Source organism: Panthera pardus, unplaced genomic scaffold (assembly GCF_024362965.1).
Source record: "Panthera pardus isolate Hobbes unplaced genomic scaffold, ASM2436296v1 HiC_scaffold_3, whole genome shotgun sequence".
In the NCBI taxonomy this organism is placed as follows: Eukaryota; Metazoa; Chordata; class Mammalia; order Carnivora; family Felidae; genus Panthera; species Panthera pardus.
In genome coordinates, this window is record NW_026526876.1 from 35,712,669 (window position 1) to 35,729,341 (window position 16,673).

Consider the following 16,673-nt stretch of genomic DNA (forward strand, 5'->3'; position numbering starts at 1 on the left):
CCAGACCGTTTAAATAAGCATAGTGATTTGATAGTTGAATGAATGGTCTTATGGAGGCTTTAGTGTTTAGTTTTTGGGCAAACCAGTTGGGAGACGGAAAAAAAAGTCCAGACATTTATTTATTCCTCTGTCTCCGACTCCATACCTTACCCAACTCTAGGAAGAGGACCAAAACACCAAGAAAATTGAACAAGCATTAAAGATACATACCTTTAAATTAACTTTTAATTTTAAGAAAAGGAAATGGTGAATACAATTTTAAATAAGCATGGATCGATGTACCTGTGTTCAGGCAGCTCTGCTTGGGGCAAAAGCGCCTTATTGGCAAGTTACATGCCTCACAGGCTTGGCCAGCTGAGCTGAGCTTGGGAGGCTGTGCCCAGGTTCCAACAACTGCTGCTGAGCAGGAAGAGATGTGAGCCTGGGTGCTGCTCACCTCCTGTCTAGCTGTACACGATGCTTCACCTGGAGCCTGGTGAAGCAGCTGAAGATTTGAACGAGACCTCTGGTGAACACAGGGCTCCAGAGAACCAGGCTGGCATCAGTCTCCAACTCTTGCATTGGGATGTCCCTGGGCCTAGGTCAGCACCAGGTAGTAGCCATCTGGATTCTGCACTGAAAGCAGCGAAAAGGGCACCTCTGGAATGAGGCAAGCCAACCACCACTTCTCCAAAACCAAGCAGCCTGCAGTTATCTGTCACACCCAAGTGTTCTTCCTGCCCCAACTGGAATCTACCTCTTGAGCAAGCTTCCCTCCCTCTGTAGTGTAGGAGGGATAGAGGGCAGGCATCTGAATAACCAGAAGCCAGCTGGTCAGAGGTGCTCTGCACCGGGTGATGTCCGGCAAGCACCTTCTGCCTTATAAGATGGGGTGGGGGTGGGGGGGCGGGGCAGAAGAGGGAGGGGCCTTGCCTTCCCCTTTAATAAATTCCCTGACAAAGAAACTGGGACATTTTTTCCCTTGTGAAAATGCATTTATCCAGTACCATTTTTTCCTGAGCAGTAAACAGCTGTCTTGTAGCTACATGAATCTGTCTCTTTGACACAAACAAAGGTGGCATTCAGATGCTTACCAGTTGATTGGGACACAGCACACACCATACCCCATCCCCAGCTTACATGCACCTTCAAGGAATCTTTTAATCTAATTTAGGAAACAATATAAACACAATCTTACCCTTTCTAGAGCCTGTCAGACACACTCTTCTCCTCCTAAAACTCCTACCTTTTTTCACCACAGCCACAAAGTATGATTCATCCTTAAGATTCTGAACCACCTACAAGGGAGAAGGGTCACTATGACAGTTCTGTTCTTAGAGCCAAACAGAATAAGCCAGGGTAGGGACAGGGAAACTGGACCTGAGGTGGAAGAGTGATCAAGGCCCTTGGGCCTGGCGGAAAACCACAAGCTACTTTACCTGGTCACCAAGGAGAATGAGGATGCCCCCAGGGCCCTGGTGGAAAAGGCGGTGGATCTGATTGGCTGGGAGGGCCAAGAGCTCAGCCAGTTTCCCCTTCAGCTCCACAACACTGAGTTCATCTAGAGAGATCTCTTGATAAAAGCCTGGGGGTGTGGGCAGCACAGGGCAGGGATCAGTTGGGGTCTGAGGTAGTGACAGTCTCATGGGGAGGGGGGTGGGGGCAGGAAGGCATAAAGAAGGAAAGAAAAAGGCTTATAAATCCGCTTATTTCTCAGCTTTGGGAAAGCCTCAGACTAAGGGGAGCCCTCACTATAAAAAGGAGGGGGGGCATCTGGGTGGCTTAGTCGGTTGAGCGTCTGACTTTGGCTCAGGTCATGATCTCATGGTTCGTGGGTTCCAGCTCCGAATCAGGCTCTGCTGACAGCTCAGCCTAGAGCCTGCTTCGGATTCTGTGTCTCCTATACCCCTACCCTGCTGGCACTCTCTGTGTGTGTCTCTCTAAGGGGGAGGGACACCTACATATGAATGAAACCCAAACACAACAACAAGATTATAATCTTCTAATCCCACATACTAACAATGACAAAATCAGATGGGGTTGGGGATTAGAACATGGAAAAATAAACCCAGGAGACACCGTGGAAGGAGAGAACTAATCTGGTCATGGAAGATGGGAATGCCAAGGAGGGCATCTTGGGTCCCAGGAATGATGAAGCATCACCCTCTCCCCAGGCCAGAAGAGGTTTCATGCAGCCACACCTGAATTTCTTGCCTTCTAGAGAGAAGCCAGAACTCACCTGAGTCAGGGTTCTTAGGAACCTCATTCTCTTGCCTAGAGGCCTCCTGAGCCACATATAAAGTCAGCCGGTGACGGATGGGCCTGGGCCAAGAAAACAGTGTACGTATCAGCACTTCATACCTAAAGTAACAGCCCCCTCCCTGGGAGGGACCCCCGCCTCCTCTCAGGTCTCCAGGGAGGGAGATCACCAAGCGTTTCTTAAGCATTTAATGAATGCTGAACCCTGAGAGGAGAGAAAATGAGAAAAATCCATCTCTGTCCTCAGAAACTGAGTGATGCAAATGGGATGGCTACAGAAAAAGGAGATCCTAAGAGCCTAACTTTAGCCCATCCCTGCCAGTCTGGCTCTGTGACTGGTAGGTCACAGAGGTAGGTCACTGTCCTTGGGCCTGAGTTTCTTCCTCTGTGAGTGTGTGGGACTAAGTGGTCTTTAAGGTACCTTCCAGCTTGAACATTCCATGAGACACAACCACAAGCTGAACTTGGTAAATGCCACTACAGAGGGAAAGAGATCCTGGTTGGCCGTGCCCAGCACCTGGCTCTAAGAGTATTGAAAAGGCGGATCCCATCGGCAGCCCCACATATCTGGATAAGGTCCCGGCGGGTAAGCTTCAGCAGATCAGTGCCTGCAGAATCAGACAGGGCCAGATTTGGGGAGGAGTCCCAGGATCGAGGATGGCAAGGGACACAGTCCAACATTAGTCTACAAATAACCCTATTATGTCCAGACATGGGGGTCAAACTTGGATTCAAATCCCCGTTTTGCCACTTGCTTGTTAGCTGTGTGTCTTTGGGCAAGTTGTTTAACCTCTCCGAGCCCTCTCCTTATGGGTAGTATATAAATTATACGGGATAATACATGAGAAGAAAGCCTAGCAGGCATAGTGCCTGGCAACTCTTAGTCCCAACTAAAAGTTAGCTGAAGAACACACAGCAAGCCAGGACCATAGGCAGGCTTCCTGCCTGAGTGTTCTGCCCTCAGTCCCCCCACAGGTACGGTCCCTGCCAGATGCCAGCCTCACCAGTGAAGTTGGCCAGCATCCGGCAGTAGCTGGAGAACCGGTGCCGGTGCAACCACTGCTGTGTCTCTAGGATGGAGGCTCCAGGGCTCAGATCCTGAGGCATAAAGAGGGCAGTCCAGGTACCACCATGGACCCATGGACTTGAGAGCAAGGGGTAGGAGAAACAGCCCTTGCCCTTGGGGGCCCCAAGTCTGAGAGCCTAGGCTCATCCTGTGAGTGGCAAGTGCCCAGTCCTATGGGGAAGTTTTGCCATCTGTGGCCATACAACCTCTGTCCACCAGGGGGCAGAGCCACCCTATTCTGGAGAGTGCGATAAAGCCCTGAGAAGGGTTTGAGATAGAGGTTGGGGGACTGGAAAACGAAGACGCACCTCAGCGGGGCTGCCCCCCAAAGTGTCCAAGGCGAACGGTGGGGAGGAGCAGAGCCTGTGGGGGGAGCAGAGAGACAGCAGTGCAGCCGGTCTCCAGCCCCACCCACCCTTCCCTGGCGTGCAGAGCTTGCTGGTGTTACCCAAAGGGCACAGAGCTGAGCCTCTTGCCCTCAGCTGCGCCCTCAGTCCTGCCCCTCCCCGGATGCCCAGGCTGAGGAGCCCTTCTCTTCACGCTGGCCCCAAAGGGCTGAGAGGCGCCCATCCCGCCTCACCTCTCCGTGGACAGGAGCTTGCAGGCGTGGGGAGAGGTGAGGGCAAGAGGGCTGAGAGGCGGGTGGGGCCCTGCACTGGGATCTGGCCACGGTGAACACTGTGGGCAAACAAGCAGCAAGGTTCAGCCCAGACATTCCGAGGGCATTGGTGGCTGTTCCCTCACCTCTCGCCGATTGAGAGCTGACAAGGGGCCTGCCTGGGGCCAGACTTGGTCCCTGCTCTAGGAGTCCCTGACAAGTAGACCAAATTCCGCTCAAAGCAAGAGCGTAAACCAGCCTGCAGGTCTGGCTGGGGAAGCTGGGGGAGGCTTCCAGGAGCAGCAGCAGGAAGGGAAGTGCTCTGGGCAGAGGGGGGCAGAAGCGGGGTGGGGCGATGGTGGGTGCAGGAGAAGCAGCCTGGAAGAAGTTAAGCGCCTGGGTCTTGAACAACAGATGGTGCAGTGTGTCCTTGCAGGTAACGGGTGGAATCACTGGGGGATGTGATGATCCTGGAGCAGCCACAGCCCTCGGGCCTCAATTTCCCCATGTGTCCAATGAGGATCCTTCCTCTAAACCCGCGCTCCTGCCCCCACCACCAAGGCACACACCTCCAGGAAGACCGTAGTCTCACTGGCAGCCTGATACTTGTCTCTCTCGTGCAGGGGCTGTTTCTCAATCTTCTCTCGGTCTGTTTTCAGCTTCCGGTCAGCTCCTTTGGGCTACAGGAGAGTGACAAGGGAAGCGCAGAGCAGCCCCCCCACCCCTTTACCCGCCCACTTCCCGTTTGCGGATGGGGCTCTAAGAAAGAGATCAAGCCCCATCCCTCTGTTGTACAGAGAAGGGAACTGCGGGCTGAGGGGACGCAGCAAAGCAGGACTGGCATCCACACAGCCAGCCAGGCAGGGTGACGGTCCTGAGAGAGAGGGGGCAGGAACTGCCTGTACCTTGAACACCTTGATGAGGCAGCCAGCTGAGTGCAGGTGCTCAGGCGGCAGCTCCTTGTCACTGGGCCTGAAAGTGTCAATCTGGAGGCGGAAGGGGACACCTTTCTCTCCACCTTTTTTCCGAGGAGTGAACTCGGTGCTGATGCAGTGAACCTGAGGCAAAGAAGCAAAGAGAAAGCAGGGTGATCACAAGTCCCACCCAGTTCAAGAAAGCTCACCTAACACTTGTTACCTGCCTGTCACCTGTCAGCCTCTTACCACAGCAACTTGCCATCCCCAACCAGAGTTTGTTTCTGACAGCATAACTTTATTAGTTTCTTTCCCTTGTTCAAAATCCTTCAGTAGCTCCCCATGGTTATGGGTTGAGAAGCAAAGCTCCTCACCCTCATGTTGGAGCACCTTAAAGAATCAAGTCAAGCCTTTCTTCATGGCTGCTCTCTCTCACCCATCAATGAACACACTGCCCCACCTAGCCAGCCTAATCATGACGCCCAACACACTTGCATGGTTCTTCTTAGAATCTTCTACCTGGAAAGCTCTGCCCGCTCACATATAAGCCAACAGGTCCCATTCCAGGGTAGAGTTGCCAGTTAAAATACAGATGCCCAGTTAAATTTGAATTTCAGATGAACAACAGGTAAATTTTTTTTAGCGTAAATATGTCCCAAATATTTCATGGGACATTCTTCTACTAAAAAGTTCTTTATCCGAAATTCAAGTTTAACTGAGCGTCCTGTATTTTATTTGCTAAATCTAACAGCCCACTCCAGGAAGCCTTCCTGGCTTCCACCGCACGCAGCCTGCAGCCTCTGTGTTCTGCCTGGTCCCAGGATTCCAAGGGCAAGTGGGGTCTTCCCCTCTGTTCACCCCCACTGCCCACTATAGCCCTCCCACAATCCTGCAAAGAACAGTTAAAGGGTCCAACTTCACAGGTAGGGAAACGAAGGCTCCCAGAGATCATGTGACCTGAGCAAGGTCACATGAGGGAGTGTTGGAAGTGAAATTGTGCCACATCTGCCTGACTTCCCAGTCCAGGTGCTTAGACCATAGCGAGCACTCAAAAAAGTGACATACGGGTGACTTTTGACAATATTGTTAGATTATAAAGGGAAATCTATTCAAGGAAATATAGAGAATGCTGAAGCCGGGTAAAGAAGAATACAGCCCCCCCCCACCCCCCCGAGACAGACTGTTAACATTCAAGGATTGTTTCTTCCTCTGTCTTCTCTGGGCAAGAAAAAGGAAAAAAGAAATATAACTTGTGTATACACATACATGTTTTTATTTTTGTAAAATGGAATTCAAACTTTAAATACAAGTTTGTCTTCTGTCTCTTTCCTTCTAGGAAAGCAGTTTCTCTTGTTATTAGACATCATTTTACTGGCTACATAATTTCCATTGTAAGTCTTCCCTAAAACTTATGTAAAAATCAATCCTCTTCCAAAAAAAAGCAATTATCTTCCCATGGGCAATTAAAATCTTTTAATATGAGAAAGAGTGGTTCTATGAAGAGCTGGTCAATATATCTTTGTGTACTTATTGAACGCTGCTACAGGATAACTTTTTGAAATGGAACGACTGGGTAAAAGAGTAGAAACATAAAACATAAAATTTAATAAATTTTGCCCAAGTGCCACTCTACCCACAGAATGAGTGCACTAATTAAGTCTTTGCCAGTCATATATGTGTGTGTGTGTGTGTGTGTGTGTGTGTGTGTGTATGCACACACATTTTAATTAGAATTTTCTTTTTTATATAATTTTTTAAAGTTTATTTATTTTGAGAGAGAGAGCATGCGTGCACACGTGAGTGGGAGAGGGGCAGAGAGATGTGGAGAGAGAGAATCCCAAGCAGGCTCTGTGCTGCCAGCACAGAGCCCAACATGGGGCTCCATCCTAGAAATGATGAGATCATGACCTGAGCCGAAATCAACAGTCAGATGCTTAACTGACTGACCCACCCAGGTGTCCCTAATTAGCATTTTTTGAGGTTGCACTGTCTACATTTATTGGCAATTTGTATCCTTGTATAAATTGTCTGCTTGTACCCTTTGCCCGTTTTTCTGTTGAACTTTCATCTATGTTTTCTTGTTGATATATGAGAACTTTTTATATATTGAGGCTCCAACACATTATATGTAATTTATGGCAACTGTTTTTCCCACTTAATGTCTCCTTTTAATTTTCCCTATGTATTGCAGACCAATGACTTTTTATGAAGCTAAATTCTATCCTGAGTTCTGTAGCTTCTTCCATTGCGTTCAGCTTTAACAAGTGTTTCCCTGTGGTGAGAGTCAATAAACATTCAGCCATATTGTATCCTCCAGGTGCTTTCCGGAAGTGGTCTATTCGTGTCCCTTCACCCCCAAACTCACCTTCCTTTCCCACCTGAGCTGCTGCCACTCCCGTCTGACCTCCAGACTCACCTGCAGGAAGAGGGAGGTCCTCTTGGTCGGGTCCCAATGAAATTCCACCGTGTTGAGCTGTGAGGGCAGCACTTGGGGCTCTATCACCCCCACGGACAGTGGCACATCTGCAGGCACAGGATGGCGAGCAAGGAGCAAGCCTCAGCCGTCCCCATCCACAAAGACTTCCAAGCCGGAAAGCGGCCCTGAAGGCTCCCCCGTCCCTCCCCATTCACCGATGTCCAGGATGCGGTCCCCTGGCCGGCTCCACCTCCACCCATCCAGCTGTTGCTGCTCCGTGTACTGCAGGCGCCGGTCATGGAAAACCACACGCACCACACTCTGTGAGCACAGGAAGGCAGGGCTCACGAGTCAGAGGGTGCTTGGGCATTCGGGAACCAGTTCCCACAGCGGGCGTAGGCCAACCATCCCACCCTCGCCCCCACCTTGCTTCCCAGCCTCAGGGCCCACAAGCACTGAGATCGCCAGGTCTGTGTCCAGATGCCCAACTGCCACTCTCAAGCTGTGAGACTGGGGGAGTAACCTAGAGACCCTGAGCCTCAGTTTCCTTATCTGTGAAATGGGTGAGTTACTCCCTTCCCACTCTTAGTCACTCTGTTTCTTTTCTTGCAGCACTTTTCAATTTGCAATTGGGAAATGAATGTGTAATTGCATATAATTTGTGTAATTAACATGCCTGTCTCAGTAGAATGCAAGCCCCCTGAGGAAGGGAACTACATCTGCCTCTTTACTGTTGAATCTCTAGCTCATAGAACAGTTTCTGGCAATGAATTGGGGCTAAATATATACTTTTTTTTTTTTTTTTTTTTTTTTTTGGACAGAAGGACTCATGCATGTGAATAATGCTATGTAAATGTATTTCTCAATCCCGGATCTGCTACTTTGTGTCCTTGAGAAAATACTTAACCTCTCTGTGCCTCCTTCCTCAACAACTCCTGCCCACCAATGTGCTGCTGTGAAGGTAAAATTAAAAGGTGGACTTGAGAGGTTCTGCTTGACAGTGACATCACTGTGATGACACTGGCTTCCTGCCCAGATGGACAGTCATACCCAACCCTTGCCAGTTCTGGAGGGGAATGCACCTACCTTCAACAGCCGGGCCCACTGGGTAGTATCACCCAGCTTGGGGTTGCAGAGCATCTGCACCTCATAGGACTGGCCTGGGAGAGATCAAGGGGATGTGCGAGCCCCACTCTGCGGGCAGAGATGGTGCCTGCCATTCCCATCCCACACTGGGCTCGGCCTCCAGAGCTTGCTCCCCCACTAAGCCCTCTCCTTCCCCAGGCCCAGCATACCCTGGTTCAGGTAGGTGAGGGTCTCCTCCTGCTGCTTCACTGCCGGCGAGGTGGCTGCACAGAGCACATACTGGAAGGCGGGGCAGGGAGGCTCCGAGCTGGGGATGTTGTGCAGCTCTTCCTGCTTCAGGTAGGGCAAGGGCAGGGACTCCCTGCCAGGGGGAGGAGAGCACCTCCGGCTTTCCGCCTTGTCCATCCCTTCCCCTATGGGGCTTTGACTCTGCCTGCCATATCCTCCAGAGAGCCAAGGCACCCCAGCAGCAGCCAGGGCCTGAGAGTCCCCCATTCAACTCCTCTGGCTCCTGGGAAATCTCCTTTAAGGTGCACATTTCAATTTTTTTTTTTTAACGTTTATTTATTTTTGAGACAGGGAGAGACAGCATGAATGGGGGAGGTCAGAGAGAGAGGGAGACACAGAATCCGAAACAGGCTCCAGGCTCTGAGCTGTCAGCACAGAGCCCGACGCGGGGTTCGAACTCACAGAGTGCGAGATCATGACCTGAGCCGAAGTCGGACGCTCAACCGACTGAGCCACCCAGGCGCTCCTAAGGTGCACATTTCAGATACTACCAAACATCTACAAAAATCTGCCCTCGGGGCGCCTGCGTGGCTCAGTCGGCTAAGCATCAGGCTCTTGATTTCAGCTCAGGTCATGATCTCGAAGCTCATGGGATTAAGCCCCGAGTCAGGCTTTGTCCTGGCAGGACCTGCTTGGGATTCCCTCTCTCTCTTTCTCTCTCTCTGCTCTTGCCCTGCTCGCACTCTGATGTTAAAAAAAAAAAAAAAAAAAAAATCTGCCATCACTTATTTGTTTGCAGTCTCAGGGCTTGTCTGATACCAAGTGAATGCCCAACAAAAGTGCCCCGAGAGGGTGGGTGGTCAGGGTGTTTTGAGATGTCCTAGGATCCACTAAACACCAGGTGTCCCAGGATCCACTTCTCCACCCCCAAAGGAGCCCAAGAACAGGAAGCCCACCCCCCTTGTCTTCAAACAGATGGCCCTACCTGCCCATTGCAACTCAGACCAGGCCCTTCCTTGGAATCTGTGGGGAGGGGTTCAGGCCCTTACCTGAGTAAGCCACTTGGAGGCCCGGGGTACAGTTCCCCAGGGCTGGGCCACAGGTGCTCTGGCTGGTTGTGCCAAAATAGCATCTTGGAAAGGGAGCAGAGCCAGCTGTGTGACAGAGACTTCGGCACTGGGCTGGGCTGGACCCACTGGACTATCCACCTTTATACACACAAGCAAACCCACAAAAGGGTGGGGCAAGGCTGGGAGCCTCTTATTGGCTGAGCACCCAGGGCTCTAGGAAACATGGGACCTTTCAGGCAGCCCAAGCTGGGGGGAATCAAGAAACGGTGTGCCCAGGGCTCCCCACCAATCATTAACTCAAAGGGGATATGGTGGTGCAGCAAAACAAAGTCTCAGGGATGGACATCCACTCCCCACTGTTCCCCAAGAGTCTCGGGGGCACCGAGGGGCACCCTCGGGCTTCAAGATTGGTCCTAGATCCGTAAAACATGTAGAATCCTGGAGACTCGTGGGCCTGGACCCCTCACATGACCCTGTGAGAGGAGCCTGACCACTGGAGGGGACAGAAGAAGCAGATACAGAGCATTGCATGGACCTACAAAAGGGCTTTATCCCCATCGGCCTCCCCCTTCTCCCCCACTTGCCCCCTAACACACACACACACACACACACACACACACACACACAGGTGCAGTGATGGCAAGACACCTGTCCTTTCGCTGGGGGCTGCCTGACTAGGGGACTGCAGTTTACAGAACATAGTCCAGCTTGCTGTGGAAACAACTCAGTGGTGTTAGAAGGGAGAGCCCATATGTGGGGAGGCAGGGGTGTGTGTCTGGGCCCCCTCCCAGGGCAGTAGAAGGAGAGGAGTCCCAGTCAGGCTGGTGGCTTTGCCCCCCCTCTGCCCCAGGGGCATGGGGTGGACTGTGTTTATAGACAAATAAGGTCTGCCTGGGGGACAGTTTCCTTCCCCACACTCAGTCCCTGTTGTCACTGTACACAGGTCCCTGGGCCCACCCCCCACTACTGTGTTTGGTATAAACAGATGAGGGCTTTGCAAAGAGCAGAGACAACCCTCTAAAGATGTGGTCTGACCTCATGTGACCCTAGCTATCCAGGTTTTGTGATTCTGGGGGGCCTACCTGAGAGAGAGAGAAAACCAAAGAGTACCCCCTCCAACACCAGGCAGGGCACCTCCATATATGCTTTCTCCTCCCATGAAACCAGACAAAAATGGAAGTGGAGAGGAAAAGGGGCGGGGGGGACATTCCTGCCAGTAGAGACCAAAGAAGCCTGAGTCCCCAAGATCCCCATGACAAGTTCGCCAAGACTTTGAGAACGTACCCATTGCCCAAAGTCGAGTTCAAGGCCAGAAGGCCCCCAGGAAACCCTCCAAGGCTGGACAGAGCAGGTTTCCAGGAAGGCCAGGGGAAGGGGGATGGGAGCGGACCCAGTAGGGCTTGGCCCTGGCCTGAGCAGATCAGGGTGCAGGAGTGATGGTGAGGGGAGGGCAGAGGACATGAGCAGGTGGGTGGAGGCTTGTTATCGGGGCGGAGGTAGAGAAGGTAGAGGCTGGTGTAGGCCCCTTTCCAGGACACCGTGAGGAGCTGGTAAGGGGAGTGGGACTCCAATCCCAGAACCCAGTTCCCTACCACTCAGCTTCCACCTCCAAAGCTGTCTGTATCCTTCCCCTTCCCCCCTGAGGCTGCCTCTCCCCAGCTCTCTTGGCTACTGCTTCCACCCATCTCAGCGTCTCTGTACTCTGTCCCCATCCAGATGGTGTTGGGCCTGTTCCTGGTTTTCCTTGGCTCTCCCTCTAAGGAAAAGAGCTGGGCTTGGGGACGATGGAGCCTGGCCAGTCACAGCGCCCACCCCACTCTCCCTGTGCCCCCTCAGCAATCACAGCACGGGGTCTGAATAGTCCATCCTCAGGCCCAGAGAGGCCTTGAGAAACTTCTGGTCCTACTCTCAGAAGAGTCTCAGGCCCTGCCCAGGGCACTGTAGGTACTTTACCTTCCTAAACCCCCTTTCCTCCTTCGTAAAATAGGGACAAGTGCTCCCTCCCATTCAGTGTGGTAGTGAGGACTGAAAGAAATTCTACGCAGCTGAATGTTATTCCAGGGTTTAATCCTCATGAACCCCCATTGGGGTGGTCGTATCTGCCACCCTCAGGGTCCCCACCAAAGCCCAGTCCTGGGAGGTACAGACATAACTGGCCCCGAAACTTCCCCACATACAGATAATTTCAGGGGCAATTTTTGGGTGAGATTTTTTTTAATTGATTCCCCCCACCCCCACCCCAAATACTCTGTCATTTTCTAGGCCATGGCCTAACCCAATCCTAATAATACCCCTTGGGTTCCCTAAACCAAGGCAGCAACTTTTTATCTGTAAAAATTGCTGAAAAATAACAATTCAGTGTCCTTCTCCTCTGACCAAAATGTTTTGTTCTGTTTTGTTTTCTATCCCCAGGCAACATTCCAACCTAGAGAATTGGAGAATGAGGTCCACCCCTCCCTCAAAGAAAGAGGGGCTGGGAGAAGTGTTCCTTATTCATTCATTCATTCAACAAAATATTATCGAGTGCCTACAAGGTAAGAGGCTCTATCTCTCTCTCCCTCCCTCACACTAGGGTGTGTGGGACCTCGGGCAGGGTACCTAGGTGGGTGGAATCCTGCCCTATCCAGGGCTCAGGCGTCCCCTGCCCCCCCCACCCCCCATATTGGTGGTCAAAAGTTCTGGGTCCTGAGTTGCTGGCAAAAGGATTTTAAAAAAGGAATATGGCAATCCCTGTGTGGTCTGCGTGCCTGTGCACACAAATGCCCCACCCCAGGAGATGGCCCCACCTCCCAACCAGTCTCTGCCTCCTTTGGGTGCGCTGCTCTGCACCAAACAGCGCCCCCTAGAGTTAGCACACAGGTATGGCTCTAAGCACCCAATCCTTTGTCCTTAGTCCCTCTGAACCACCCAGAAAGTCTCCCCTTGGAAAAGTACTCTCTGTTCCCACTTCAAACATACTGCCTGCTTCTTAGCTTTCTTGCAGCCCAGCCAGTTGGTGCTTATGTTCTCCATGTCCTGTGTCCGCCCTTCATCAAATCCTTCACAGCTGTTCATTCTTTTGTGTACTTTGTCCAATGTCTGTTTTCCCATCAGAGTGGAAGCCCCTTGAGGGTAGGGACTAAGAGAGGTGCACCAGCGTTGGGGTTAAGAGTTTGTATCTCGAGATCGACTCTGAGTTCAAGCATAGACGGCTTTGGGCAATTAGCAACCTTTCTGAGTGAGTCTCATTCTGTAATTATGAAAAGGGGATGATGAGAGCCTCTGCCCCATAGGGCTAGAGTACAAACTGAATGAGATAATAATTAAGTCCTTACTAAATGTAGATGTATCTTTCTCCATATATCCCGGGTATGTATCCCACATCATATGAAGCATTTGTAAGTGAAGAGGGTCTGTTTATTTAATAAATAGTTCTTCCGTGCTCATACAACTAGAGTGCTTTTCAACCGATCTATCGTCTAATGTTGACGCTGTTTTTTTCTATTATTCTATTATCACCTTCCCCCCATTATACAGATGGAGATACTGAGGCTCAGAGAGGTTAAGTAGCTAGGTCAAGTCACACAGCTAAGAGAAGATAGAGCCAGGTTTGAACCTAGGCCATCTGGGTCACAGTCCCTGCTCTTAATCACTGTATATGCCCCCACTCTGCCTGATAAATATGTTACAGAATTTTAAAATTAATCTCCAGGCAACATTCCAACCTAGAGAGCTAAGGAATGAGGTCTACCACTCCCCCAAGGGAAAAGGGCTGATGGGGGAAGTGTTCCTTATTCATTCATTCATTCATTCATTCATTCAACAACTCCCAAAGAAGTATCAGACCCAGGTTCCTGGGTCTGATTCCAGTGATGTCAGAGACCTGGGGCTTTTCTGAGCTCTGGCTTTCCAGATGCAAGATGGGGACAAAATATTTTCCATTCCGCTCCTGGGCTGTGAGCCCTGAGGATGAATAATATGAATGACAGTAGCTGGGCTGCTGTGGTTTTAATAGAGGGGTGTGTGTGCTAATGATGCAGTGGGAGGGGCAGGAAGCAGGATTTGTGGTCTCGGACAGTTTGCCTATGATAGGGGTCCTGTTTGACTTGGGAATTCCTTTGGGATGAGCTGTAGCAGGGAGGAAAGGCATTGCAGGCAAGGCAAGCAGTTTTAGGTTTGTATGATCCAGGGGGAGGGGACCCGCCCCACTACCCACCACAACCGCCCATGAGGTATGACGATTCCCACTTACACACTAGGAGACACAGGCATGCAAGTTGTCCAAGTCTATGAGCTAGGAAGGAATGGGCTGGAACTTGAGTCACCTCACTGTCCTGCACACCTGTCATCCACCCAGGCCAAGACACAGGAATGCGTCCTGTCCATCCCCATAGTGAAGCTTTTGGCCAGAAGACCCCAAAAGCTCACTACTCCAGCTCCCTGTTTCCATGTTGCTGCATTTGGGAGCCGGAGCGTTCTCCCTAAGACATAGAAATGACTCCACCACTGCTCAGCAGAGAACCCCCATGGCCTCCAGCCTCCGCTGCTCTCAGCGCCATTCTCAAGCTGGGCTATGGAAACCCCTCGGTCCATCTTCCAGGGCACCAATGGCACGTAATGGTTAGTGCTTCAAATCAGTTTTTCTGGCAGGAAAACCAATATGAATATTCTTGGAGTCAAATGCAAGGTTTGCAGAAACATTTAATATAGAGCCATGTATCTAAATTCCTTTCAAGTTCTGACCAAACCGCTTTGCCTCCTCTCCTTCCCCCACCCCCATGCCTCCAGGGCACTGCTGGATTGCTCAGCGGGGCTCCAGTGAGCGAGGTTGAGAAGCTACTTTTGGTGGAAGACCCAGCTTCCAGGCTCAGCACTCAGGGCCGTCCGTCTACTTTCATCTGCCTTTCCTTCTCACCTCTTCCCATTGCTTACCTGCTGTGTCCATGACAGGCTGTTCTGTTCCACCCCTCTCTGCCTTTGCCCAGGCTGTTCCCTCTGCTGGAATACCCTGGGCCTTCTGCCTTCGGGTCCGCTTCATGGCCTCTATCAGCTCAGCTTGCGGCTCTGTACCCCAAGTCAGCTCAGAGAAACTTTTGCATTATGGTGCTCTCTGGGTCAGGATGTACAAGAAGGCCTTGGGTGCAAGGATCAGGCGCCCCTGGTGCCCAGAGCCACTGGAGGCATCTAGTAGGACCTCATGATTTAGATGTATCAAATGTAGACCCTCAAAGGCGCCACCTAGACGCCCCTCCCTGAAGGACACCCAGTGTTGCTTTCTGTGCAGTCTCCAGCCTCTCCCAGTAGGAATGCCTCTCCCTAGGATGAGCTAAGCAGCCGGACCCCAAGGGAGGAGTTAAAAGCAGATGCCACTGTCCCTGCTTCAACTTTTCCTTGGCATTGTCCCCCTCATGCTTCTCCAGCATAGTCAGCAGGAATCGCCCTCACCTCTAACACCTGGATCCAGCTGCTTCCAGACTTCATCCTCCCTCTTTTCCACCAGGTCTCGGTAACCACCCACCCCAGTCCATGCCCAGGGCCACTCTCCAGCAAAAGATCCTCCTTAAGAATTTGGGGGCCCTTGAGTGTTCATCCCTCCAAAATTCTAACCCCTAACAGCACCCCCTCTATCAGTCCACTGAGTTCCACCCCCTTGCTCACCCCAAAGTGATGATATTGCTGTTACCTTGGTAACACATGCTTCGTGGGTGGGTAGGGGGAATGGACTAGAGAAAGAAAGCAGTGGCTTTAGGACACTATCAGAGGCATGGGAAGTGGGGCGGGGGTGGCAAACTGGCACAGGGCCTGGGGAGAGGTGAAGCAAGCGGCTATGACTTCTGGCCCCGTGACTACTGTCAGCCCTATGTCCTCAGCCTCAAGGAGAAAAGAAACAGAATAGAAGGGGACATCTTTCAGGAATGAGTGGTTTTCTTCATAGAGCAGAGGGAAATAACCCAAACAGGTCTTCCGGACAGCCTCAGCTTGGCTGGGGAGGGGAGGAGGGATTGCACACACCAGAGTCCATGCTGTTCCCCTCCAGGGAGCCTGGGGCACAGACAGAGAGAACAGCTCACCCAGAATGTGTTAGGGACAGTGCCACAGGCAGTGGGAGGGAGGCTTTATGCCAGTGTCCCGAGCTCCAGGGGTTGGTGGCAGCAGGGGGTGGAAGGGCTCTCCTCCAGCCCCTGGGGACCTGGCTGTCCCAGATGCCACAGCCGGGAAGTGTGTCAGGCACTTGCGTAAGAGCCTTCTAGATTTCCATAAAATCGTAATTACTGATGCCTGCCATGGACCTTAGCTCATTAGAGCGGTATCTGCCTCTGGGGCCCCAGTGGGCCAGCAGCGGGAGGTAGGGGAGACTGGGCAAGGCAGGCCCTCTCACTGTGTTCTTCTTGTCCCCAGCCCTACTGGGCTGGGCCCTCTTCCTCTCCTCAGCTGGGAAGTGAGAACCAGACTTGACCTCAACCATGACAGACTCCCCACCCTAGGAGCTCCAATTCTAAAGCTGGAGGAAAAAGACCAGCCACTCATGTTTTCAGCTTGGGCTGTCCTTGGCAACTCATAAGGGCAGAGGCCACAACAGGGAGGGGCTTGAACTGAAGGTGTTCATGGCAGAAAATAGGTCATTCCTTACGGAAGGAGAAGCAATCCCTCCCATCAGAGAATCTCAAACTGCTTAAAGTGGAGGGGCCCTGGGGGTCATTCAGGCCAATGGTTCTTTTAACCTTTTGGGGATTTTAGATTCTCTGAGGAGAAGATGAAAGCTCTAGACTGTCCCCCAGAGAATGCTGATCCGCCAACATTTTACACAGCTTCAAGGCATTCATGAACTCCCTGAAGCTCGCCTGCGGGCTCGAGGTCAAGTATCCCTAAATAAATAAATAGGTAGATTGATAGATAAAAACTATTTTTTGTGCCCTTACTCTGTCCAGCTCTTTATGTATGTTAACTCATTTATTTATTTATTTATTTATTTATTTATTTATTTATTATTGAAAGACAGAGAGAGTCAGAGCGTGAACAGGGGAGGGGCAGAGGGAGACACAGAATCTGAAACAGGCTCTAGACTCTGAGCTGTCAG

At 51.4% G+C, this 16,673-nt stretch overlaps 1 protein-coding gene across 3 annotated transcripts; it reads right to left on the bottom strand.

Moving 5' to 3' along the window:
• Positions 1-207: 207 nt before the first annotated feature.
• Positions 208-9,738, bottom strand: LOC109247411 (transcription factor CP2-like protein 1). 3 transcript variants are annotated; one of them, XM_053892843.1, is made up of 15 exons: positions 9,596-9,738; positions 8,528-8,679; positions 8,319-8,392; positions 7,448-7,553; positions 7,233-7,339; positions 4,808-4,960; positions 4,472-4,582; positions 3,885-3,982; positions 3,613-3,667; positions 3,243-3,336; positions 2,756-2,846; positions 2,219-2,301; positions 1,419-1,564; positions 1,226-1,277; positions 208-615 (listed from the first exon to the last, which is right to left on the bottom strand). In XM_053892843.1, exons 1-15 carry the CDS (start codon positions 9,676-9,678, stop codon positions 578-580), a joined length of 1,443 nt encoding a protein of 480 aa, XP_053748818.1. In that variant the 5' UTR covers positions 9,679-9,738; the 3' UTR covers positions 208-577. The 3 variants fall into 3 exon arrangements, 2 of the variants coding, with proteins under 2 accessions (XP_053748818.1, XP_019271544.2); XM_019415999.2 differs by lacking the exon at positions 9,596-9,738 and having other exon boundaries at positions 8,528-9,487; XR_002071726.2 differs by lacking the exons at positions 208-615; positions 1,226-1,277; positions 9,596-9,738 and having other exon boundaries at positions 1,549-1,564; positions 2,660-2,846; positions 8,528-9,487.
• Positions 9,739-16,673: the final 6,935 nt, after the last annotated feature.

Coding starts and splice junctions, on each gene's coding strand:
- LOC109247411 (XM_019415999.2), bottom strand. CDS start 8,813: ATGGGGGACTCTCAGGCCCTGGCTGCTGCTGGGGTGCCTTGGCTCTCT. Junction 3,337..3,612: donor TGGGGGGCAGCCCCGCTGAG/GTGCGTCTTCGT, acceptor TTTATGCCTCAG/GATCTGAGCCCTGGAGCCTC. Junction 1,278..1,418: donor TCATTCTCCTTGGTGACCAG/GTAAAGTAGCTT, acceptor TCTCCCTTGTAG/GTGGTTCAGAATCTTAAGGA.